At 52.4% G+C, this 24861-nt stretch overlaps 1 protein-coding gene across 2 annotated transcripts; it reads right to left on the bottom strand.

The window, feature by feature from the left end:
• Positions 1 to 285: 285 nt before the first annotated feature.
• On the bottom strand, positions 286 to 23987 carry TRIM3 (tripartite motif containing 3). 2 transcript variants are annotated; one of them, XM_057750363.1, is made up of 12 exons: positions 23835 to 23987; positions 15682 to 15847; positions 10068 to 10299; positions 9687 to 9838; positions 9304 to 9484; positions 8266 to 8998; positions 8028 to 8131; positions 2810 to 2977; positions 2451 to 2619; positions 2127 to 2197; positions 986 to 1126; positions 286 to 861 (listed from the first exon to the last, which is right to left on the bottom strand). In XM_057750363.1, exons 2-12 carry the CDS (start codon positions 15810 to 15812, stop codon positions 709 to 711), a joined length of 2235 nt encoding a protein of 744 aa, XP_057606346.1. In that variant the 5' UTR covers positions 15813 to 15847; positions 23835 to 23987; the 3' UTR covers positions 286 to 708. The 2 variants fall into 2 exon arrangements, with proteins under 2 accessions (XP_057606346.1, XP_057606347.1); XM_057750364.1 differs by lacking the exon at positions 23835 to 23987 and adding an exon at positions 23630 to 23720.
• Positions 23988 to 24861: the final 874 nt, after the last annotated feature.

Here is a 24861-nt window from a genome sequence, read left to right as displayed (position 1 = left end):
AAGGGTCATTTCTCAGCCCCAGAGCTTACTATTTCTTACAAAGGACTTACTATTGCTGCAGGAGATGTGGACCTGGGGACAGGCATCTTGAGGACAGGCATTCAGAGGTGGCTGAGTCCCAGGGGCTCCCCCTCTCTGCTCTCCTCTTCTGAAGCTTTGAAATATCAGGGCACATTTGGGGATCTGGGTCCCCTACCCAGCTGCTTGACCACCTTTTCATCAAGAGCTAGTTGCACCCTCTTCCACCCCGCCAGCCCCAGCCCACAAGAAAGCAACAAAACCATCGTGATGAACACATTTATTTAATATGAGGGGTGGGGTATTGCTGTCTCTGTCAGTGTGTATGGGGTGGTAGGGAGACAACCAGAGGGACTTCTGCCCTGGAGTAAGAGGCTGTTGTGGCCCCAGGCTGGGGGGTGGGGAGCAGACTGAGGGGACGGGGAGGTGTGTAAGGCGGGGGGAGGGGAGGGTGAAGCTCTGCACACATCCTTGGGACCACAGTCCAGGCCCACCCAGTCACAAAAGCAAGAACCGAATAAATAAAGTGCAACCGTGGGGTTGGGGGAGGGGAGAGGGAGGGCACCGGGCGCACCCACGCCCGCAGCCCACATTCAGTGCTGCCAGGTCTGGCCCACCTCCTGGCCAGACCACCTTGTCCAATCACCCCTGTGTCCATCCCTCCGTGAGCCAGGCAGGGCCCCTGTGCAGCTACTGGAGGTAGCGATAGGCCTTAAAACAGTGGTTGCCAGCGTCAGCCACCACCACGTGGCCATCCGAGGTCAGTGCCAGGCCCTGAGGGCCATACAGTGGCTCTGCAGACGTGTTGATATAGGACAGGAAGGAGCCAGAGCTGTCGAATACCTGGGGAAGGAGTAGAGATTGGAGGGAGAGGTGAGATCCGGCAGATGAGCGGCATTTGGGGAGGGGGGTGCATGGGGCCCGGCAGGAAACCTCACCCTCAGGCCATCCCCGGGGCCTTCCTCACCTGGATGCGGCTGTTGCCCCAGTCAGCCACGATGATGTTGCCATTGGAGTCCACAGCTACTCCCGTGGGGGCGTTGAACTGCCCGTTGCCCTCGCCATGGGAGCCGAACTTGAAGAGGAACTCTCCGTCGGCACTGTACACCTGGCAGGGGGAAGGGCTGGGGACTGGGGACCCGGCCTCAGGCAGAAGGCAGGGACTTGGAGGAGGATGGGGTGAAGCCCCAGGGCTGAGGACCCCCAGATCTGCAGCTATAAACCAGTTCTTCTCCCCAGGCTTCACGTGCGTGCATCCCACTGCCTACTGGACATTTCCAGCTAATGTTCCTTGGGCAGCTCACCTTCCCTGGGAAAGCAGTTCTTCTTTCTCCTGACTGGCAACACCCAGGTGGCCATGAGTCATTCTCAACTCACCTTCTCCTCCGCTTGACAGCTAATGAATTACCACAACCTGCCGATTTTATCGCAGATCTGTACCCTATGCATATATTGCCACTGCAATGGTCCTCAGCTGCATTACTGCAAAAGATTGATCTTCCTGCCTCTAGTCTTGCCCCAGCCAGAGCTATCTTTCTAAGACACACAGGACTGCATCACCCTCCTGCCTGCAATCCTTCAGTGACTCCGCACGGCTCTCAGGAAGAGAGCAAGCCCCTTAAGGGAATGAGCAAGTCTCACTCTCACCTGGCACCGCTCCCCGCTTCAAACCTCATCTGAACGGCCTGCAGTTTCTTGACTACATGGTACGAGTTCCGAGCTCCTTGGCTTCTCCTGTCCCCCTACCTTTTGGTGAATTTCCACTTGTGCTTAGTCTCACCTGAATCAAGTGCTCCTGCTACACCCTCACCCAGTTCCCCTGCACTCACCTACCATAAAATCTATCACATCACATTGTAATTTACTGGCACCTTTTTCTCCTCCCCACTAGACCATAACCAATAAGACAGGGAATGTGTCTGCTTCATTCATCACTGTATTCTCAGCTTCTGGCATAGTGCCTGGGACAACGCAGCCACGCCATAGATGTTTATATTGTTCAAGTGAGTGATCTCAAGGGAGAAAAAAGGGAGGTGACAGAGAGAGGAGTCTTGTGGAAGAGGAAAGGATGTTGGAACAGTAGTCAGGGAGGGAGGGAGGACACTGACCTTCACTGAATGGTTATGGAAATCCGTCACTACAATCTCATTCTTGTTGTTCACAGCCACAAAATGGGGCCCTGAAAATACAAAGTGGGCTCTCTGGCAGTAAGTCAGAATACTGAGTGGGATGGGGAAGAACATCTGGGATAGCAAAGCTGGGGTGTGAGGAGAGGAGTGGGGTCTCTGGAATGATGGCGCTAGGGTACAGAGAAGGGAAGGGGTCCCCTAGGGCCAAAATATAGGACGAGGGATCTTTAGAGCAGATGCATCCAGGGGAGTTCTCTTGGACTGGGGCATCAGGGACTAGGTCTCTAAATTCTTTCCCAATACCTGCAAAGTGGCGGTCAGTGGCCCCACGGCCCCCGAAACGGCCAACCAGCTTGCCATTGGGCTGGAAGGTAAAGACGCAGCAGGACTTGTTGTCGACCACAATGATATGTCCATTCCGGTCTACAGCCACGCCCTTGGGGCCCATGAGGCGGCCAGCTCCAACCTTGGTCTGGAGGAAGGGGATACTGGTTAGGGGCTTTCTCCTGCCTGGGGGGAGAGTAGCCCCAGCCTGGCACCCAAGCAGACCCTTAGGCTGAGGATGGATCGAGCAGACTGGGCCCTGACCACCAGGAGGCATTAGAATGGTCACCTCAGCTGGCCACCAAGGGTGCAGAGTAGAGTGACAGTAGGCCTCTCACCTTGAACTTGCCCTCAGGGGAGAAGATGCTGACCCAACGGTTGTCATAGTCTGCCACAATAATGTCTCCATTGGTGTCCACAGCCACACCTGTGGGGCGCTGCAGCTGCCCAGGCGAGCGCCCTCGGACTCCAAAGCGGAACTTGAACTGGCCTTCATTGGAGAAAACCTGGAGCAGAGGAGCAAGGGAGGGAGCAGGCAGGAGGGGAGACACTGTGGGCACAGAGGGAAGGGAGCAGGATCCTGAGGGAGGAGACCCCCCCATCCATTCATCACTCAACAAGCACTGACTGACCCCCTGCTGGGGGTAGAGTCAGACCTGGCCAGTGCAGACCTTAGGGGACATGCAGCAGAGGTGTGAATGGGGCTGTAAGAATGTGAAAGGGGTGAGGGGGGGTCAGGAAAGGCTCCAAGAGCAGGGGCAATCTGAGCTAATAGCCTACGAAGGATCAAGAGATGAACCAAAGTTGGCGAGTCAAGAAGGAGGAAGAAAGGTGTTTAAGCAGAGTCAACGGTATGTAGAAGGCACAGAGTCCAACAGGGGCACGGCTTGTCCAATGTGGCTGGACTGCAGTGGGCACGCACACCCATAAAGAACAGAAGAAGTAAGGTTTTACGCTGGGGAGGATGAGGCTTCACTGAAAATTTCTGGGCAGGAGCGAGACAAGATGAGATCTGACCTTGCAGTATGATAAGAAATACATTTGGCCTTTGTCCCCAGTGCCTGGCAGAGAGCTCCTCAAACCCTCAGAATTGCCTGATCAGTAGGAGTGTCTTTTGTCTTCATAAGGAGCCCCTTCTGAATTTATGCTAACGAGGTGACTTAGGGTGGGGCCCCTAGGTAGCTTCAGGATGGGGCTGGTCAGCATCTGATTAAAGGGTCGGAACTCCCAGCCCTACTCACCAACCTCTGGGAAGGAGAAGGGGTGGGGAGCATAGATTAAGTTTTATAAAAACTCTTGAACAAGATTTGATGAGCTTCTGGGTTGGTGCCAGGAGGGTGTGTACCCCAGTTCCACATGGACCAAAGCTCCTATGCTAGGGACTCTTCCAGACTTCACCCTATGTACCTCTTACCTGGCTGTTCATCTGCATCTTTTGTAATAGCCTTTACAGTAAACTCATAAACGTAATTAAATGTTTCTCAGAGTTCTGTAAGCTGCTGCAGCTAATTAATTGAACCCAAGGAGTGGGTTGTGGGAACTTCCAATTTGTAACTGGCTGGTCAGAGTACAGGGGACACACAGAACCTTCGATTGGCATCTGACCCTCAGCCCGTGGGATGTGATGCCATCCCCATGTAGATAGTGGCAGAATTCAGTTAAATTTACAGGATCCCTGGTCAGTGTCCACTGAGCATTGGAGAACTGCTTGGTGGTGTCGGAAAAAGAACATGGGAGCTTTTTCAGAAAGAGCACTACGGCTGCGGGGAGAAGGCGGAACTGGATGTTGGCCGACCAGTCAAAGGTGCTGCAGTGGTTCAGGTGAGAACCGACGGTGGCTTGGACCAGGGCACTTGCTGGAGGGAAGTAGATGGACTCAAGAGACATACAGGAGGAAGACTCAACAGGACTTAGCAGCAGACAAGAAAGGGGTAAGTGAGGGTGGGGGGAATGGACAAGGAGTAGCCCATCGGGCTATGAGGCTGATAAGGTGCTCTGTTCAGAGTAAACCTTTCAACCTCTCGCCCTCTTCTACTTCTTCCACCTTAGCAACATGCTCAGGACTCACCGTCCTAAAAGTACCTATTACTTCAATGCTCCTCTCCTCTATAGCTAAGCCTTCCTGCTTCTTCATAGCCAAAACATCACTCACATAAGTCTCACACATTGCTCTGCTATAACTCTAGAGACACAAGATAAATCAGAGCCAGGAGCAGCCTTGGAGAGCTCAAGTTACGGGCCTTGGCCTTGTTCTTTGATCCAGATGTTCTCCCTCCTAAGTGGACTGAGCCCCCTGCCCCTGCATCATCCCTATTTGTTAGAGATGATGAACTGTTTGAACCGATCTCACCAATGGACATCACCTCCTCCTGATGTGGACCTTCCATCATGCCCTCCCCTGGCTGATCAGAACAACCCCTGGGTTCTGCCCTGGTCCCCAGTGGTTGGACAGCACTTGCCAGCATGAGAAGGTAGGCACCACGGGCTGAAGAGTTGCTGTGAGAGGACTAAATGTACCACCAGATCGGCAGTGAGGTAATGCGTCTGCCTCCTCCACTCTGAGCAGCTTAGTTTCTACTGCAACACTGAGGCTTTAAGGGGTCTTGCTCTTCCCATCGTATCCTATCCTATCCTATCTTATCCCACCCCTTACACCTGGCCTACTCCTACTCATGTTCCAATTCTCAGAATTTCCAGGTCACTTCTTCAGCGAAGCTTTTAATGATCAACTCCACCTCCTGAATCAATATACACACATAAAGTCAGATCTCCATGATATACGTTTTTTAGCTCTTTTCATAACAACTGTCACTTCTGTAAGTAAATAACTGCTAAGTATCCTTGTCCCCTTCTAAGAGCATAAGCCCCAGGAGGGGCAGGGACTGTGTCTGTTTTGTTCGCCGCTGCATTTGCAGCATTGGATTAGCAACTGGCATACAGCAGACATTCAACAGATGAATGCATCTGTCAGCTCACTTCCAGACCAGAATAGGGCACCTCCGCTTAGATGCTGCATAGCTGTCTCAAACTCACCACATGCGGAAATGAATTCATCAGCTTAGTTCCAGGCCTGCTCCTGAATGGCACCACCACCTACTCAGAGCACCAAGCCCTGCAACTCCTGACCCCTCCCTCTCCCTGGACATCTGATGGCTCATCAAAACCTGCTGCATTTGCTTCCTCATCCCCAGAATCCGCCGCTGCCCTCATCTGATCCTTACCATCTCTCCCTTAAGCCATGGTAGCAGGACGCGACATCAGCATCTGAGCCTACTTGGGAGAGAGACTAAAACAAAATAAAACAAACAAACCAGCAATTCTGGTAAAGAATGAAAAGTGCTATGGCAAAAGGCGGAGGGAGCTCAGAGGAGAAGGTGATTAACATTCTGTGTGATGGAAATGAGGATGTTTCAACAGAAAAGCTGATAAAATTTCTGGACTCAGACAATTACACAAGGATGTAGCATATCCAAATCAAATTCTTCATTCAAAATCACAAAATGTTTTTTTCTTCTGTCAGCTGATGCTGATTCAGCACAAGGGAGAGGATTTGCCTCAGCCACCACCAAAGCCGGGTCCAAAGGAAGAAAAATTCATGAGGACCCCAATCCTCATGGACCGAGGGGGGAGTCACAGCCCACCTGGGAGCCCAGCCCACACCAGGCCTGAGGACCCCAGAGTGACAGAAGCAGAAACTCAGCTTTGTAGCAGCTATGAGGTGGTTGTGCCGGTGGCAGTAGGGAGGGGCGAGGAGGATTCCTGATCGGAGAGGGGACTGCACTAAGTCCTCCCTCTTAAGTCCCCATCCCGAAACAACAGGCAAGCACAGCCCCTCGTCGGGGAGACAAAGTGGCACCTCTTTCCGTACACGTGAGCAGCCATGTGTGTGCACCCCAGAGGAAGTTTCCCAAACCTCAACTTTTGTGCCAAAAAGCATCCTTGGCATAAGGAGGAGGAATGGAGTTGGAGGGTGGAGGGAGTGATGGAGTAGGGCCTCAGCACCATCCCTACCCACCCACCCCCTCCACTCCTCACTCTCCAGGCTGGACCCAAATGCCTCCCTGTGCGGATCTGAGCCTCTGGGCTGCCCTTCTTCTCCACAGAGTGGGAATAAAGGCGGGCTACACAGGCTTGGGAATATAGTCATGGAAGAGTTCCCGGCTCCTTCAGTCTGCTAGTGGAAAGCAAGGGCCAGGAGGAGCTGACACAGAGGTGACAGACCTTTGGCAGGGCTGCATCTGTGACGGGGGTACGCAGGCAGAGGGTCGGGAGGTTTCAGTGTGTAGGTGTGACGTCAGAATCTTCAGGGAAAAGTTTTGCTACCCGACAAAATGTTTCCAAGAACGGAAAGTCTGAAACAATCCTATACAGAATAAAATCAAAATTCCACACTTTCCTCTCCAAAACCATTTACAGTGTGACCTCAGCTACCCCACTCCTACATAGCAATCTCCCTCCAGCCCCTCTGGGATCCTTCCAGTTCCCTGAAAAACCCCCTCCAGCACCTTCCCACCTCCTGGCTTTTGTTTATAGCCCCCACCTGGACGGCGATATTTTCGACAACAGCTAACAGTTAGAAGGTTCACGCGGTGTCAGGCACAGCACGTGGTGTCAGGCACAGCACACGATGTCATTCAAGGCTCCCAGCAGCCCTCTGAGGTATTCTGTTCCTAACTTTACACATGAGTTAACCGAAGCTCAGAGAGCTCACAGGACTTGTCCGCAAGTGGCGGAGCTAGGGCTCAAGCCCAGGTGTCTGGGGTCAGCACCTGAGCTTTGAGCAGCTCTGCTGCGTCTGCCACACTGCTGCCCGCCACTAGGCTCCGCTTGCTGCTAGGCTCAATACAAGGAAGAGAGAAGACCACATTTTCTGGCTTTGTGGAGCTCAGAGTGCAGCAGGAGGCCATGTCCATTTGAAGGGCAGATGCTTCACTCGGGGGTGTGAGGCACTGAGAGGGCCGGAGGCAGGACCGCCTATGAGGATGCACTATAGTCTAGCCGCTGGCAGGCACTCCTTTTCACAAGTTACCCCTGTCTAATCAACTGGACATTTGCAGAGACCAGCACAGATGACACACATTCTGGATCCACACAGGTATGTTGGAAGACAGCGGGGTGGGGGGGGGGGGGGGGAGGGGAAGTGCAGAGCCTGCATCCTGACCGTGTAGTGGTGAAAAGGGCAGGAAGTAAGCCAGCCAGGTGGAGACTCAGGTGGAGGCAGAGGGGAAGGAAGAATGAGCCAGATCTTCAGGATCCAGGAGCGAATCTGGCCTGAGCCACAGCCTGGGAGGTAGAGGCTGCCAGCACAGTAAACGTCACACCTAACTGTGAAGGTGCTGGTTCCTGCTGTGGCCAGTGAGGAAGGGGTGGCAAGAGTGTGGCAGGGGGGTGGTGTTGTGATTCACTGCTCTTTAAGGAAAGGTACTATCTGTAGGGTTTTATCTTTCAGGAGGTGACCTGTATACTCTGTTGGGGTTTTTGTTTGTTTTGTTTTGTTGTTATTTGTAGTGGGCTGTGGCCTGAGAACCTCTATTTCGGTGTTAGGGGACAGCTTACCTGGATACATTGGTTGTTGCTGTCTGCTACCACTATGCGGCCGCTGCTGGCTGCGGACACACCCTGTAAATTGGTGAATTCACCCTTCTCCCTTCCACGACTGCCTGCGGGGAAGACATGGGATGGAAACAAAAAAAATTCACACTGAGGTCATTTTGAGCCTCTGGCCCCGCCCCACCCACTGCCCGCCCCGCCCCGGGCTCCACCGCCCTCCGGCTCCGCCCTCGGCTCTCTGTACCAACGCGGAAGACGAGCTCGTCCTCGATGGGGTTGTCCTTCCGTTTCCCGCCGGTGCTGTACATGGAGCTGGGTCTGCGCACCGCCTTCTGGCGCACGTGGCTGCCCGGGCCGCCAGGGGACTTGACGCGGCGCTTGACGTCGTCCGGCGAAGGTGGCAGGTCCCCAGGACGCAGGGCACGCACGCGGAAGGGGCTGCCGCGCACCGGCTGTCCGTAGAGCAACACCGAGAGGAGCAGCTCGCCCTCGGTGCGCGCCGTGTACACCAGCTCGTACGTGCCATTCTTGTGGTCCACCACGGGCACGGGCAGGCGCGTGCCGTCAGGGCCCGTGATCTCCGCGCGCAGCTCGGCGCTGCCTGTGCGCACCAGCCGCCCATCCTTGTCTTTGGTAGTGACGGTGAGCGAGGCGGGCTGGCCCACCAGTGCCTGGCGCAGGCCCTCGCCCGTGGCCACCGTCTCGTGTGCAGTGGCGCTCGTGGTGAGCAGCGCGCCCAGATTGAGCACCGATCGCCGCAGCCCGTCGACCTCGAGGACCAGTTCCAGCTGCGCGTTCTCATGGGGCCGCTCCGGGAAGGCCTGTGCTGCCAATGCAGCCAGCCGCTCTCGCATGTGCTTGCGCACGAGCAACACCTCCGGGGCGGAGCCCAGGCGTAGTGCCTGCTCCGCGAAGCTGCAGCTACTGCCGATGTGTTCTTGACCCTGGCGCAGTGTGTCTAACTGGGTCTGCAACACCTGAGGAGGGGTTAGGGGAGGGCTGGGTAAGCAGACTGGTGTGTGTGTGTGTGGGGGGGGGGGGGGGGGCGGGGAGCTTAGGGGGGTGTCTGTGATTCCTGATGAACTTGTGTTATGGCATGAAAGAAATACAAGAGGGTGAGTGTGGACAAGGGACACAGATGCCCGCTGCTCCTACTGGCCACACCAGGAGGTGGCAAGTATAGACTAGGGGGAGGGCTGCTCAGGTGTGGAAAGCAGGGGAGGCACCGGGGCAAGAGGCCATCTCATGATGGGCAGTGGTAGGAAAGGGTGAGCAGACGCACCTTCTGCTTGGCTCCACAGATGGCCTCCAGGTCGCTGACCAGAGCCTGCTTGCGCTGCTGCAGCGCTTGCTCCAGGTCCTCGAACGCTGCGCTGATCTGGGCCAGGGCCTCTGCCTTGCGCTCCTGCAGCTGCTGGCTGATGCCCCCCACTAAGGCGATAGCTGCGGACAGCTGTGGCAGTCTAGGGAGGGGAAACATCTCATACCGGGGCTGCTGGAGGGTGTCCTCCCCAAACCATTCCTTCTCCCTTGGGGACCCTGCTGCTGCGCTCCAGGATTTCCCCTCCCTGAGACCTCTCCACCCTCCCCAGGGTCCCTCCTCTGCCCCTGCTGAAACACCATCCCACGTGGCCCCGCCAGTGCGGGTTCCCGCCGGGCACCTACCGGCCGCGCACCGCCTCCAGCTGGCGCTGCAGGGCCGCCTTGTGCTGCTCCACCACGTCGCGCAGCAGCACCGTGCCGTGCTCCCGGTGCTCGCCCGCGCGGCACTCGCCGCACATGGCCGTCTCACAGGCCTCACAGTAAAACTCCATCGTCTGGCGGCGGCATGAGGACTCCAGTCAGGCAACGACTAGACACCAAACTTCTTTGTCTCCTCGCCTCCCCCACCTGCCTTCCTCGCCTCTCACCTTCCAAGTGCGCCCCTCTACCTGGACCACTTCGCCAGAGAAACACCCTCTCCCCCACAGCCACTCGGCCCCCTCCCCCGACCTCTCCTCCCCCTCCACCCCAAGTCCTGGCCTCACTGGGCCTGCTTGGGCCCACCTTGCCTTCATGGTTGGGGCAGGAGAGGGGGCGGCCAGCCACTGCGCTGAGGGGGTGGGGGTCCTCGGGGTCGTGGGCCCCATCAGGTGCCCGCTGCATGGCCTCCATGAGGCTGCTGATGAAGAAGTTGTTCTGCAGTGCAGAGACGCCCTGCTCGGGGAGGATGGATGTCTGGCGGCACACTGGACAGGACAGCGTCAGGCTCTGGGCAGGGATGTAGTTCTGGAGGCATCTGGCCAGGGAGGAGGGGGAGTCAAAGGAATGAAGGGATGGGGCAGTGTCAGGGCACCCCTCCTCTCACCTACCGTGGGTGCCAATCCCTCTCCTCACAGGTGTGCTGTTACATTCATTTTGAAACCCCTCAGGCTGGCACACGCATCTTGTCCTACCAGCAGGGGTACAAGGCCTCACCTCTCACAACTGAGTGGAAACTGCTCTTCTGACGTCTCAGAAGAGCAGACATACCCACATTCCTCACAGTGTGCACAAACACAAGTTCACCTTTCACAGGTGTTTACAAACCCTTCTCGCAGAAAATGTGCAACTACCCGCCCCACCCCCACACCATTAACTCATTAAACGTTTACTAACTGCCTTCTCTTGCCAAATTTATGCCAAGCTCTGGAGATACAAAGATAAAGCACAGTGCCTACCTCTAAAATACTTCTAGTTTACAGAGTAAAAAAGTAACAAAATTAGAGTCTGTAGAGGTAAACAGTGTGATGATTTAAAGCATGGGTCCTGGAGCTAGGCTGCCTGGGTTCCATTCTCAGGTCAGTCACCTTTTATACTGTATGACCCCTGACAAGTTACTTACCTTGTATGAGCCAAGGATCCATCCTCTGTAAGATGGAGACAGTACAGGCTTCACAAGGTGTGGAGAATTAAATGTAAAGTGCTGACATGCCTGACTCAAACAGAAAACACTATATATTATAGGCTATTAGTATTACCTATCATTAATATGAGGAACACAGAAGATGCAGTGATAAGGAAATGCACAGAAGGGCCATCGGGCCAAGTGTTGTTAGAGAGGGTAGCCAGAAAAGGCTGAAGGGGAGGTGACGTAAGCAAAATCTTCACGGACAAATAATTGTTAGTCTGGCCAAAGAAAGATACAGGGAGAGGAGGAAGGGTGTTCCAGATACAGAAGGTGGCCAGAAACAGCACAGTATGAGTAGGGAATTATAAGCAGTTCAAGGTGGCTGGAGAGGACGTCCAAGGCAAGGAATAGCAAGGGAAGTCTGGAGAGAGGGGCATGGGCCAGCTCATGGAGGGCTCCACATCAAGGAGCTTAGAAGTTATCCCAACAGCACGAGAGAGTTGCAGGAGCATGGTGCAGGCAGGTTTACATTTTATCAAGCTCCTCTTCGCTGCCTCTGTGTGGAGGGTGAATGTGAACATGACGAGACAGCAGACAAGGGGTAGTAGCATCCCCCTCCTTAGCATTCAGCTATCATTTATTAAGCACAATGTGCCAGGCTGTGCTTTGCACTTGATGTCTGTTAACGGACTCAGAAAGGGTAAATGGTCCAAAGTAACGAAGCTAGTGAGCACAAAGGCCAGCCAAGGCAAAGCATGTGCTTAACCAAGATACTCTTGCAATAGTCTAGGCAGGAGGTGAAGAAGACCTGGACTTAGGCAACAGCGATGTAGACTGAGGGGGAACGAATCTGAGAAGTATTTAAGAAGTGCAGCCAGTGGGAGGTGTTGTCCGATTAGATACGGGGAGTGAGAAATGAGTCTCGGTTGACTCCCAGATTCCTAGGGCTGTGTGGATGGTGGTGACATTCACCATGCTGAGAAACACAGAAAGAGGACTGGTTTACAGGGATGTTCAGCCTTGACCTGGTTGAGTTTACTGTAACAGGGGGACATCCAGGCAGAGGGGATCAGTAGACAGCTGGGGAGAAGGCAGGTTAGAGATAAAGATAAGGAGGCCATCAACATTGAGACAGCTTCGGTAGCCATGGGAGAGGATGGGATCACCAAGAAGGGGATTAGAGTGCCAAGAGCAGGACGGAGCACCCAGCAAATACTAAATGAGGAGAGCAAAGAGGAATGGGCAGAGAGGCAGGAGGAGAGACAGTGTCAGGGCAGCAAAGTGACTAGTGCAATTCCAGAAGCAGGGAATGAGTAGTCATCAGTGTTAAAAGCAGCTGAGGAGTCAGGGAAGGTAAGGACTGGAAAATGCCCTGGGAATCTGCCAACTAAGAGTACTTTTGTCTGTAAAACAGTGAGTGGAGTGGTAGGGGAAGGAAGGCTTGACTGTTGCCAGTTGAAGAGTGAATGGGAGGTTGGAAGTATGAGTAAAAAGGAGGTTGAGGGGTTGGATGGCAGCTGGGAGGGAGAGAGGGACAAAGGAGAGTTCTTATCTGTTTGTAACAAGAGGCTTGAGCATGTTTATAGGTTGAGGAGCCAGTAGAGAAGGAGGGAGGCAAGAGACTAGAAGACATGGGATGAGGTCTGGGGATGGGAGAGTGGCTCAGGTTGGCTTGAAGAGGAAGAGGAAGACCCCTATCCTCTGGATGGAGGGAGCGGAAAATGGAGGTGGATGTACTTGAACACAAGCGGCAAAAGTAGAGAGAGGATGCCTAACTTGCCTCAGACAAGATCAGCTGCTGAAAGCAAAAGGAGTGGGGTAGGGGTGGGGGGGGATCCAGAAGGACAGGGAGGCTGGGATTAGTCACTGAAGGGAGGAGGAGAGGAATCTTACTAGCAACAGACTGATGGCAGCTGTGGTTGGAGACCACAATTTTGTGGAGGGAAGATCCACATGGTGCAAAGTTTCCCACATCCTCAAATCTCTTCTCTTAACACTCTCTACACCTCTTGATCTGAATCAATTAATTTTTATTTATTTAATAAACAGTATGTGCCAGGCACGATTCTAAGTGCTTCACAAATATTAACTTATTTGTGACCTAGCTTCCCCTCCATCCTCTCGAGTTGAGAGTGGTTTTTGTCTCATGCTCCACATTCCTCAGGACCAGAAGGTGGGGTCGAGTCCTCCCCGCCCCCAACTGGAACACTTCTAAATTCTTCCTCAGCTCCTTGGAAGCTCGGGCCTGCTGCCTACAACACCCCTCTTGATGTCATCTCCGCTGACTTACTGGTTGCTTCCCCATCGGCGAAGTCCCTCTTCTGGCTCACTGTCTTCTTCTGTCACCCCCTACCCCCCGACATCAACACACACACTCCTGCCATCATTCTCAGTGGCTCCGACATCCGCAGAGTGACCCACCCACCATTAAGATTTCTTAGTTCCTCAAACATATGGACACCAAGTGGGGAAAGCGGGGAGGGTTGGGGGGGAATGAACTAGGAGATTGGGATACCAAATTGTACACTCTAAATATATGCAGTTTGTCGTTAAAAAAAAAAAAAAAAAAAGATTTCTTAGTTCCTAAGCCTCCTCTCACCCCCTCCCCCCGTGATCTTTTCCTCCACTTCACCTCAGCTGTCCACACCATGTTCCCAGCACCACCTATGTCACATCACCCATCATGGCATCAGCTCTGAAGTCTGCATTTCAACCATGTCACTCAAGTTGCCTCGCAGCCCTCTTCCCAGCTTGCTGGATCTGCGGTTTACCCTGAGTGCCTCTGAACTCATCAAGATCTCCATCCCGTGTGTGGCATGTACCTGGCTTCTGACTGCTTCCTAACTGGTTTCCTCTTTCCACTCTTGCTTTTTTAGAAACCACTCTCCAAGTGGCACAGAGTGAGCTTTAAAAAAAATCTAATTTACAGAATTCCCTGGCGGTCCAGTGGTTAGGACTCCGTGCTCTCACTGCTGAGGGCCCGGGTTCGATCCCTGGTTAGGGAACTAAAATCCCAGAAGCTGCACACTGCGACCAAAGAAAAAAACAAAAAACTAATTTATGTCACATTATTTCCTTGCTAAAAAAAATCCTCCAGTGGTTTCCCACTGCATATGGAACAAAATTCCCAAACTGCCAAGCTCCCCCATGCACCGTCCTGACTCTTTTGGACCTCACTTCATCCCACTTTCCTCCTCACTTAGTCACGCTGGCTTCTCCCCTGGTCTCTGAACATGCCCTGCTTACTCCTTCCTTAAGGCCTTTGCATGGAAGAGTGCAAAGATAATCCTGTTGCCTGGAACAATCTGTATGTGTTTGTTTCCTTCTCATCCTCAGGTCTCAGGTCAAATATCACCTCCTCAGGGAAGCCTTCCCTGATGACTCTATGTAGACTAGCCCCTGGCCCAACCACCCTCATTTACTCCCTGTTTATTTCCTGGAAAACACTTAGTCCAAACTGTGACTCTCCTGTTTGATTATTTGCTTGCCTATCCGTCTCCTCCCACTAGAGCATAAGTCTTTGAGAGCAGGGACCAAGGGATAAATGAATGAGTAGTAGTTTAAGAGAGAAGGCTCTGCAGTTAAACCTGGATTCAGACCTCAACTATTTACTTGCTGTGGAGCCTCAGAAATATTCCTTAATCACTTAATGACTCTGAACCCTCATTTCCTCCTCTCTAAAATGGGGATAATAAAGAATCTGTTGTGAGGATTAAGTAAATCAATACATGTAAGTCACTTAGCTAGTACCGGGCAAATAGTAAGCAATCAATACACGGGAGCTATTGTCATAATTTCTCAGGCACTGATTTTCTCCAGGAGTGCTCAGTGATCTGGGTATAGGAGAAGGTGCAGAGACATCCAATTACAGCTCAGATCCAGAATCAAACTTCTGCCACATGGGTTTAGAAAAGGACAACGGTGTGTGGGAACTGTAGAGGCCTATGGTTCACCATGGGATTCAGGATGGGTAGGAAAGAGAGGGAGACCAGGAGGGAGCTGGTGGCTGGGAGAAGAGGGAGCAGTCAGGGAACTGATTGGACATCTACACCCAGTCAAAGCTGGTATAGTGGGAATGAGATAATGGGAGCCAAGAGTGGGATACTGGAGTTTGTAACCACAGAAGAAGTGGTATTATTCTGGGTGATGGCAAGATCCAGGGCGTTGTTGGGAGGGTGTCTGACTGAGGTGGCACGGGGTACATTTGTCTGTGGTCTGGCTGTGTGATGAGTCACTACTGTCTTCCTCCTTCACTACACTGTAAGCTCCTTAAGAGCAAGGATCATACCTGTTTTTGCTTATCACTGCTTGCCCCGTGCCTGGGACAGGCCTGGCACATAGTAGTTGCTCTATAAATAAATACTTGTTGAGTGAATGAATAATAGAAGCCCAGAGGCTAGGAGGGGTTGCCTTTCACTCAGTGCCTCAGGACAATAATGAGGACAGGCAGGGAGGACAGACCTAGCTTTGAACATCCTCCCACTGGTCAGAAAGTTCTGGTGCCAGAGCTGGTTGAGAGTCGCAGCTCTGCCTGACTTCTCTGGTGGTGTCGGAGGCTGCCTTGGGGTCTGGGCAGGGGCAGAGACGGCCCTGCTCTGGGCAGGAGGCACAGCCCAGTGTTAGGAACCTCTGGTCCTCTCACAGGTTCCTGCACTGAACCCTTACCTCCTGCAGGTTGGGGTTCACCTGCTCCCTTCCATGTGTGCACACCTCTTACAGGTTCACACACAGCACTCCCTTCTCCGGGGGGCCTGCAAGGTCCTCATTCCTCCCCAGTACATACACCCTTACCTCTCACAGAAGGTGTGCAGGCAAGGCAGAACCTTGGGGCACCGGTACCTATCCAGGCAGATGCTGCACACCAGGAACTGCTTGTCCATCGGCTGCACCTCTGGGCCAGGGCTGTCCTCCCTCTTCGCCATGGTGCCCACGGATGGCTCCTGCCAGTCACACCAGCCTGTGTACAGAGAGATGGTCAGCACCAGGGAAGCCAACACTCCCTCTCTCCACCGGATCCCCACCATTCAAAACCCCCGCAGAGCACCAGCCCTGTCTCTTCCCTGTCAGCAACGGAGTAGGGTGAGGTACATGGACTGAGTACCCTCTGAGCCTGCTGCTCCGGTTAAAACTACAGGCATCAGTTTAGATTGATTTCAAATTCAGCTCAGCCTCTTACCAGCTATGTGACCTTGGACAATTCATATACCCTCTCTGAGCCTCAGTTTCCTAATTTGCAGTTATGGAAATAATAATCCCTGCCTCAAATGGTTGAGAATTTGCAACAGCGTATGTCAAGTGTGTGGCATGGGGATGCCCACTTTCACTGACACACCCACCCTTCATCTCCTCTGCCTCCCCCAAACCCTCCCCCAGGAGACTTTCCTGATGAAGTATCTCTCCTCTGACCACCTGCAGCCCTTCTATCTATGCTCTGGCCCACCTCCCAGCACAACTGCCCAGGATCGCATTCTTTTCCACATCCAATCAGTATCCAGGTCTCATGGATTCTGCCTCCCAAATATCTTATCCCCTTTTCTCCAACTGCACAGATACCGCCCCCAATTCAGGTTGCTACCAATTCTCTCCAGCGATACAGCAACAGCCTCTTAACTGGTGTCCTTGTCTCCTCGCCTGTGCCTTCTCATCCACCTCCCTTGCAGCCAGAATGAGGCTTCTAAACACAGATTCCATCTTGTCACTAACTCCCTGTTTAAATTCTTTCAATGGTTCTTCATTGTCCAAAGGACAAAGTCCAAACTCCTTAAAATGGCCAACAAGGCTTAGCTTTGTCTGGCCCATACCTCCCTCTACAACCTCACATCTCATGATTCTATGAGTAGACACACTGGTTTCTTTTCAGTTCCTGGAAAACTCCTTGTTCTCTTTTGCTTCTGGGCAGTCATACATTCTGTTCCCTCTGCCTGAGATCCTCTTCTAATCCCCATTTTGTTTGACCAACTCTCGCTTATCTTTCAGGTCTGGACGTAAATGTCACTTCCTCCAGAAGGCTTCCCTGATTTCCTGAAGTCTGGGTGAGGTGCTCCAACTTTGTGTCATTCTGCACCCTGCATTTCCTCCACCTGGCCCTTATACACTATACTGTAATTTTCTTGTTACCTCTCTGCTTTTTCCGTACCATGAGTTCTTGAGGAGAGGCATTATGTTTTATTTTATTTTTTATTCTTAGCACTTAGCACAGAGCCTGACATAGGGATTGGTCTATATTTATTGAATTAATTCAGTAATTCAACAAATATTTATTAAGTGCCTACTTTGTACAGGTGCTGGGGTTAGAGTAATAAATGGAACAGATATGGTCACTGTCCTTGTGGTGGGGAGGTGGTGACAGATATTTAAAAAGTAAATAAACAAATAAATACATAATTACAAATTGGGGGAGGGGAGTGCTATATAGAAGCAAAGGATGCTATGAGAAAGGACGCTTTTTTGACTGGGTAATTGGGGAAGGCCTTTCCAAGCAGGTAACTTTTAAGTAGAGCTTTGAGGGCTAGAAGGAAAATAGCAGGGATTAGGGTGGGGGCAGCAGAGAGTGAGGGAGGGCAACTCATTCTAGGCTGAAGGAGCAGCATGAAGGAAAGTTCTTAGGCAGAAGGCTCACCGAGAACCCAAAAGGGTTCATGTGGTTATAGCAAAGGGAACAAAAGGCCGGAGGTGAGTTTGGGAGGGTAGGCTGGAATGAGATCAAAAAGGACGCTGATGTTAAGAATCTGGGTTTTATCCAAAATTGGGAGGGAAATGATGCAATTTGCAGAAAATAAAAATAAATTAAAAAGCTACACTGGTGGCTATGAGGACTGAAGAGGAACCAAGGTGAAAGCAGGGAGATCACTTGGGAGGCTACCTCACTTCTTCAGGTAGACTGACGTTGGGTATTAGCACAGCTATAGGCAAAAAGGTGGACTGATCTGAGAAATAAGCATAAGGTTGAGTTGAAAGGACACCATGACGGACTGGATATGGGAGGGGAAAGGAATGGCGATAATGGCTCCCAGCTTTCTCCCCTGAGCAGATGGTGGGCCGTGCCTAGAGACACTGAAAGCTGAGAAGCTGATTTGGGCCACTCCATTTTTGCCACACGACATCTGAGATGCCTGCGTGATACCCAGGTAGAGATGTCAAGCAAGGAATAGAATATAGGAGCTCCAGGGAGAGGTCTGGGCTGGTTTTTGACTTGGGAGCATCGGCATATTAATGACACTTCAGGCAATGATAATGGATGGGACCATTTAGAGGTAGCGTGAAGAGTGAAGGAGAACCCAGAGGGATGGGAGGAAGACCAAGAGTGTGTGGGGTCAAGGAAATCGGGGAAGAGGGTGATTCAAGAAAGACGGAACGGTGAAGTAAGATGAATACTGGAAAGCGTCCACCAGATTTGGTTGTGGTGGAATGGGAGGGACAGAAGCCAGGTCAGAGTGATGGAAGGATGAATGGAGATGAAGAAATTAACACAGCAGATGTAGACAGTACAGGAGAGCAATCTGGCCATGAAGGGAAGCAGAAAGATAGTCAGACTACTTCGAAACAGGCAGTGACTCGAAGCAGGTCACCACTACCTGTGCCCAGCTCGATGCACCACGGGCTTCTCTGAAGACAATGAGTGAATGAAGAATGAATGCAGTGGGGCCAGTCCAGAGTCCAGAGCCCTCTCCAGGTTTGCAGAGGGGCAGGAGAGGGGCTTGGTTGCATGTGCCTTATGTTTATGCAAGGGTGGGCATGGGTAGGGTAGGAAGGGCATCCCTGAGAGCATCCTCTCCTGATGTGGGCACTGGGATTCTGAGGTTCTTTCTCCAGATGTGATGGATTCTGAATCTGGAGACTTAATACAAAGACAGCAACATAGCAGGAGGAGGACAGATTGAAGGTTGGCGGAAGGAACAGGAGGCCAGAGCCAAGCTGAAGCTTCTGTCTGGCAAAGGGGAGGGCTGGGAGGAAGAGTAGGAGTGGTCTACCAGGCCCTTCTGGGGCAGCTGGAAGTCAGGCTCCGCCTCTCTCCAAGCCCAAGGGGCTCTCCCAGCCTGTCACACAGGGGCGGGGATTGGGCTACATCCAAGCACAGGCAGCTCCTCCCTCCCTTCCCCTTCCGGCTTCAGTTCCCCACCCAGAGTGCTGGGCACGTAGCCGCTGAGGTCATACCCCTGCCTAAATCACTATGATTCCCTTCCTCTCCTGGGCTTTTACTCCCACCTCTCCCATCTCGCTGCTCCTTAGAGATCTGCCCCCAAGGTCCTCTGGTTTAAATAGACTGTTTATCACAGCAGACACTTGGAAGATCTTGAACTCAGAGCTGAGATTTCATCCTCCTTCCTCAGGCTGCCTAAGGCCATCTCTGCATCCCTTATCCTTCCCATCTTTTAATTGAGGTTCTAAAGGCACTTCATTTTCTCTTTCAGCATTCATTCAACACCTCTGCTAGGCCTGGGGATACAGAGATAGATACTCGCAGCCCAGCCTCCATGGATTCCACAATCTAATAAATCGATTACTGTAGTGCAATATGGTGAGGGCTAGGACAGGGAAGTGCAGATTGCTAAGAGTCACCTAACCTAGATCTGGGGCGGGGGAAGGGAGTACTAGAGGTTGGAGGTCAAGGGAGTTCTCCTGAAGAAAGGGCCATTCAAGAGCTCCAGGATGGGTAAGAGTTACAGAGAGAATGGTGCCTTCTGCATCAGGAGACTGAATCAAACACTGTGACAGGGGAGGACTAGGAAACGAGAGAGAGTGGTAGGCAGGAGCTAGATCACACAAATCTTTGTTGGCCTTATTGAGGAGTTTAGACTTTACCCTTCCCTGCTAGGGGATTAAGGCTTTATCCAAAGAGCAAAGAAGCAGGGTGGGGAGGTGGAGAGGGTTTGAGTATAGAGTGAGAGAGCGACAAGAGTAAATTTTTGACTGCAGTGTGGAAAACAGTTGCGTGATGTCATGACTAGGAAGTTAAGAGACTGCCATGATATTGCAGAGATGATGGTGATCTTGATGAGGACAGTAGCAAAGGGGAGGTTGAGAGAAGTAGATTTTATAGGGAGGAATCAACAGAACTTGGTGACTGGTTGGTTACCTATGAAGAGTGGAGGGGAAAGAAAGAATTAGAGATGATTCCTAGTTTTCTCGCTTGAAAACTCTGAAAGGCAAGCAGTTTGGATGGGAGGGTGACAGGCCCAGTGTTTAATAACAGGAATCTGAGGTGCCTATGGGACATAGCTGGACCTATGGGAAAGGTCCAGCTGGCAGCTGGAAAGATAAGCTGGAGGCTAGGAAAGAGGTCTGACCTGGAGATATGGATTAGGGAGTTGGTGTAGAAATGGTACCTGAAGCCATGGAAGTGGATGACATCACCCAGAGAGGGTATAAGATGAGAAAGGAGAGCCTGTGACTGTGCTTCAAGTTTAAGGAGCTAGTCCTGACTCCCACTAATTTCACTAATGCAAGGTAAGACTCTGAACAAGTTCCTACTCCATCCCCTTACTTGCAAATTGGGGCGGGGGTGGGGGGGACTTTTTCTTCCCCAAATCTGAGATTCCCAAGGTTCTCTGTCCAGCCAAAGATCTCTACAGGTTGTAATATGTGCCCACGGTTAAATACAATCATGTACTACCTTGAGTACTTGATTTCTGGTTTCCATGTGACTGAATCTCAACTTTTAAGGGACAGGCCCAGAAAGCAAAGCCTGCAAAGAAATTGAAAAAGTGTGGCCAGAAAGGCAAGAGAATCAGGAAAGAGATATCACGAAAGACAATGGAGAGGAGAGCTTCCTGGATAAGAGAACAATCTTCATTGTGAAATGCTGCAAAGAGTCCATGATCTAAAGCTCAAAAGAGGTTGGTGTCAACCTCAGGGAGTGTGGTTTCTAAGGGCTGGAGGAAAGGAAGCCAGATCCAGGGGGCTGAAGAGGAAGTTAATTGTGAACAAATGAGGACAGCCAGTGCTGATTCCACTAGATCTCTGACATCTGCAAAGGATGTGTTTCAAGGCTTTTCAGTTTCTCCAAATTCTCAAACAGCATTTAATTTCCTCCATGACTTCCTCCTACAACCTCACGAGAGTCCCAGTATACATGATTTACACAGCTGTGAGCGATGGTAGGTGACCAAGGCATTGTTTAAAAGTGGATGCAAGTGGCCAGTTAGGCTCACTTGCTTCTGAAAATGACTCACTCCTGTTCACTAGCCTCAAAGTGTATTTGATCATTTGAGGCCTCAGCAAAATGACAAATGACTGCAGGTTACAGTCTTTGGGGTTTCTCTGGAACAGATGAAGCCTTGGAGGAGGTAAAGTCCTCAAAGCCAAGGAATACTTGCAGTAAAATTGGCAGGGAAAGAAAGTGATGAAATTTGCAGTACCATCTCTCCCTGCCCCCTAGTGCCAGACTGAGTAAGTAGGTGAATGAACCATTCAATGAGCTGATCAACCAATCAAACAATCAAACTTCCTGGGCACTCTGGACAAGGCTAGTAAAGTGGTTATTGGAGACACAATGCTGAAATAGACACTCCCTGTCCTTCACAAGTTCTCAGACTAGTGTGGGAAACAGATATGGAAATACATAATGTGATAACTGTCATGATATTGACATATTCAAACTGCTATGGCAGCAAAGGGGAGGAGGTACCTAACTGTGAGGTGATGGAGAACAAAGAAGACTGTCAGAGGAAGGGGATATATGAGCTGGGTCTTAGGGGACAAATAGGAGTTTGACAGGTACATTGGGAAAACACTGAGTAAAGGAACAGAAGCATGAAAAATTAAGAAACATGGACCAGTTGGGCAAGAGAGCAAAACTCGAAAGGGCAGAGGTTGTACTTGATGCTATCACAACACACTCAATGTGAGTTCTCCACTTGCCTCTCTGGCTGCTCCTTCACTATCCATTCTTTATATGTCTAGTTCCTCAGGGCTTTGTTCTAAGACCTCTTCTCCCCTCACTTTCATACTCTGTCTGGAAAATCTCACCATCTCCCATGGTTTCAGTTACCATCCACTTGCTAATGATTCCCAAAGCCTTATCTCCTGTGCAGAAAACTTTCTTGAACCCAGACCTGCATTCCCAGCTGTACCTTGGACATCTGTACAGGGATGATGCTAAAGACTAGCCTAAAACTGAATTCATTTTCCCCTAACCTACTCATCTTGCTGCATCTCTCATCTCAATGAAAGCCACCACCATCCACGTAGATACACCAGCCAGAATCCTACTACATCAGGAGTCTTCCTAACTCCTCCTCTTCTTTCAACTTTCAGATACAAGCTATGACTATTATCCTTGCTTCTGCTCCTAAAATGTGTCTAGGTTAAAGGTCAGGAGATCCAGGAGTCCCGACACTCACTAATTTCACTAATGCAAGGTAAGACTCTGAACAAGTTCTTTCTCCATCCTCTTACTTGCAAATTCGGGGGAGGGTGTCTTTTTCTTCCCCAAATCTGAGATTCCCAAGTTTCTCTGTCCAGCCAAAGGTCCCTACAGATTGTAAAATGTGCTCATGATTAAATCCAATCTTGAAGTACCGTGAATATTTGATCGCTGGTTTCCACAGGAGAGCTAGGTGTGTTAGTGAGTGGTTGCAGTTGTCTGCACCTCCCTTCCAAAATAAATGCCGAGGTGAGGGTACCCATGACACTCCTTCTGGGCACCCCCTCCCCTAGCCTAGCAAAATGTTTTTCTGAACACAGGCTATACTACATCAACTACGGGCCTTTGCTCAAGCTCTTCTCTCAGCAAGAGTGCCATTGTCCCCTAAGTGGCTGCGGCAGCACCTGGCACACAGAGGGTGCTCATATATGTTGGTGACAAGAGAGCCATGTTTAAATCACTGCAGTTCCCTCTCACCAGACAGAGAGGCAAAATCAAAGGCAATAACAAGACAAGTGAACAAAGTTCCAAGAAAAAAGACCTCCACTTAACATAAAGAAGCTTTCCCATAGCAGAAGGTAGTAAGTGCTCTGTCACTGGAGGTATGTAAGCCAAGAGAGGCAGGGCACCTGTCAGGCCTGCAGCTCTGATTCCAATTCTGCTGCAAATAAGAGCCCTGCTTAGGGGATGAATGGACACTGATGAGCTGGACAGACAGGCACGGAGAGACCTGCGAAAAAGACCTCTGCACCTGCTCCAACCTCCCAGATCTCATTTTCCTACAGGGGCCAGTCCTGGGTTTTTGCTTTCCACATCAGAGACCCCCACACCAGGGACAGCCCATGGCTGGCCTTTAGTGGACTGACCTCCCTGGGGTGCAGCCTGTCCCTCCAACCTGCAACCATCTGTCCCTGCAGGTTTGCAGCCCATGATCTGAAGCCAAGTCCAGAAGGGAGGAGGCCAGAACCAGGGAGGAGCCCGGGGTCCTCCAGGCGGGGCCCAGGCTGCGGGGGAAACAGAAGGGTCCTTTCCTACAAGAAACAGCCTCCGGATGAGGCTTCCTGTCCCAAGGCCAGTGCTAGAGGAGAAAGGGTGTCCTCTACACCCGCCAGTGGGCCTCTAGGTGCCTGAGGGTGGAGGGGGTAGCAAGGGGTGGAAGTGTCTGCACCAGGGAGAAAGGAACCCTCGGACAAGCTGGGCCACAAGATTCCAGAGTCCCACTCAGCAACCCCACCCCGCGCCCCCAACCCCCCACCATTCTCGGCCGCAGCGTTCGACACCCTCCAAGAACATACACAAGCTCCCAAACCCCGCGCTCCTCCAAGGAACCATCACCCATGCACCCGCGCCTCCCCCCTCAAACATGGACCTCACGTGAGCAGCCACAGCCCGAAGAATCCCCCTCTGCTCTCACGGACAGGGACACGCCTCACGTGGACAGAGACAGGCACAGCTTTTGAAAAGCATCTATGCCCCCACCCACAGACACTGGGACTGACACACCGCCGCTCGCACCCGGACCGGGACCTGGGCAGACAGGGATACAAACGCACCCCTGGGGGCCGCCCGTCGCACTCACCGCGGCGAGGCAGGATGGGGGGGGCCAAGACCCGGACTGCGGCCACTCCCAGGGGCCCGCGGCGCTGCCCCTGCTGCCAGCGCCCGTCCGCCCGGCCCTGCCCGCGGCGCCGCCCCACGTCCCGCGCCTCCGCCTGTCCCCGCGCCGGCGCCGCCGCCGGACCCGCCGCACAGGCCGGAGGGAGGGGCCGGGGCGGGGCTGCGGACCAGCCGGGGGAGGGGGCGGCTCGGAGACCGAAGACCCACCCACGCCCCGCCCGCCGCCGCGGAGGCCCCGCCCGCCCCTACCCCACCCGCTCTGCTCCCCCCCCCACCGCCCCAACTCCCCTGAGGCTCCTGCAGGAGCTGCCTCTGCGGTCGGGCTGGGGAACCCTTGAGCCGGATCCCGGATCCCGGATCCCGGATCCTCGATCCCCGCCAGCTGCCTCTGGCTCCTGATGGCTCCAGGAAAGGGCAGAGTAGTAGGTCTCCGAGACTGGGCGGACGCTCCGTCACGAAAAGGCAGCTGGGCAGCAGGGTTTTCGGACTCTGAGAGCCGGTAAGGGCTGCCTCCTGGGGGTGCCCTTCCAGGCTTTCTTGGGGGGCCCCAACGGACTATGCTTGTGTGGTCTCTGCTGAGCGGGGGGTGACAGGCATCTCCTGTGCCTCGGCACGGATCTCTGGGCGGCGGAGGAGCCCCGAAGTGGAAGGGCAGTACTCAGAGCTCTGGGAGAAGGGGCTGACGGGGTAGAAAGATGGGGGACTCATTTTGGCTCAAGGTGCCTGGCTCTCCCTCAGGAGCCCCCTGGCGAGGAAATTATGGTTCAGACCATCCAGCGGCTTCCTTCCACCCTCCAAAGACCAGAGCAATTCTCAGAATCATCGCATTGTGGAAAAGCAGCCCCGGCGGAAAATAAAAACAGTTAACAGGGACTGAGAGCTTATTATGTGCCAGACACATAACGAATCACTTTACATATATTATCTACTTTAATACTCATAATCTTAATAGGTATCTTCTTTTATTAGCCGTGTTTTGCAATGGAAAG

The sequence above is a fragment of the Hippopotamus amphibius genome, chromosome 9, assembly GCF_030028045.1.
Source record: "Hippopotamus amphibius kiboko isolate mHipAmp2 chromosome 9, mHipAmp2.hap2, whole genome shotgun sequence".
In the NCBI taxonomy this organism is placed as follows: domain Eukaryota; kingdom Metazoa; phylum Chordata; class Mammalia; order Artiodactyla; family Hippopotamidae; genus Hippopotamus; species Hippopotamus amphibius.
This window is presented reverse-complemented; position numbering and strand designations above follow the sequence as displayed.

Excerpts from the sequence above, each read along its gene's own strand:
- TRIM3 (XM_057750363.1), bottom strand. The coding sequence starts at position 15,812 with ATGGCGAAGAGGGAGGACAGCCCTGGCCCAGAGGTGCAGCCGATGGAC. Across the intron at positions 9,485-9,686 it reads CTGGAGGCGGTGCGCGGCCG|ACTGCCACAGCTGTCCGCAG; the intron begins GTAGGTGCCCGG and ends TCCCCTCCCTAG. Across the intron at positions 8,132-8,265 it reads CGAGCTCGTCTTCCGCGTTG|GCAGTCGTGGAAGGGAGAAG; the intron begins GTACAGAGAGCC and ends TCTTCCCCGCAG.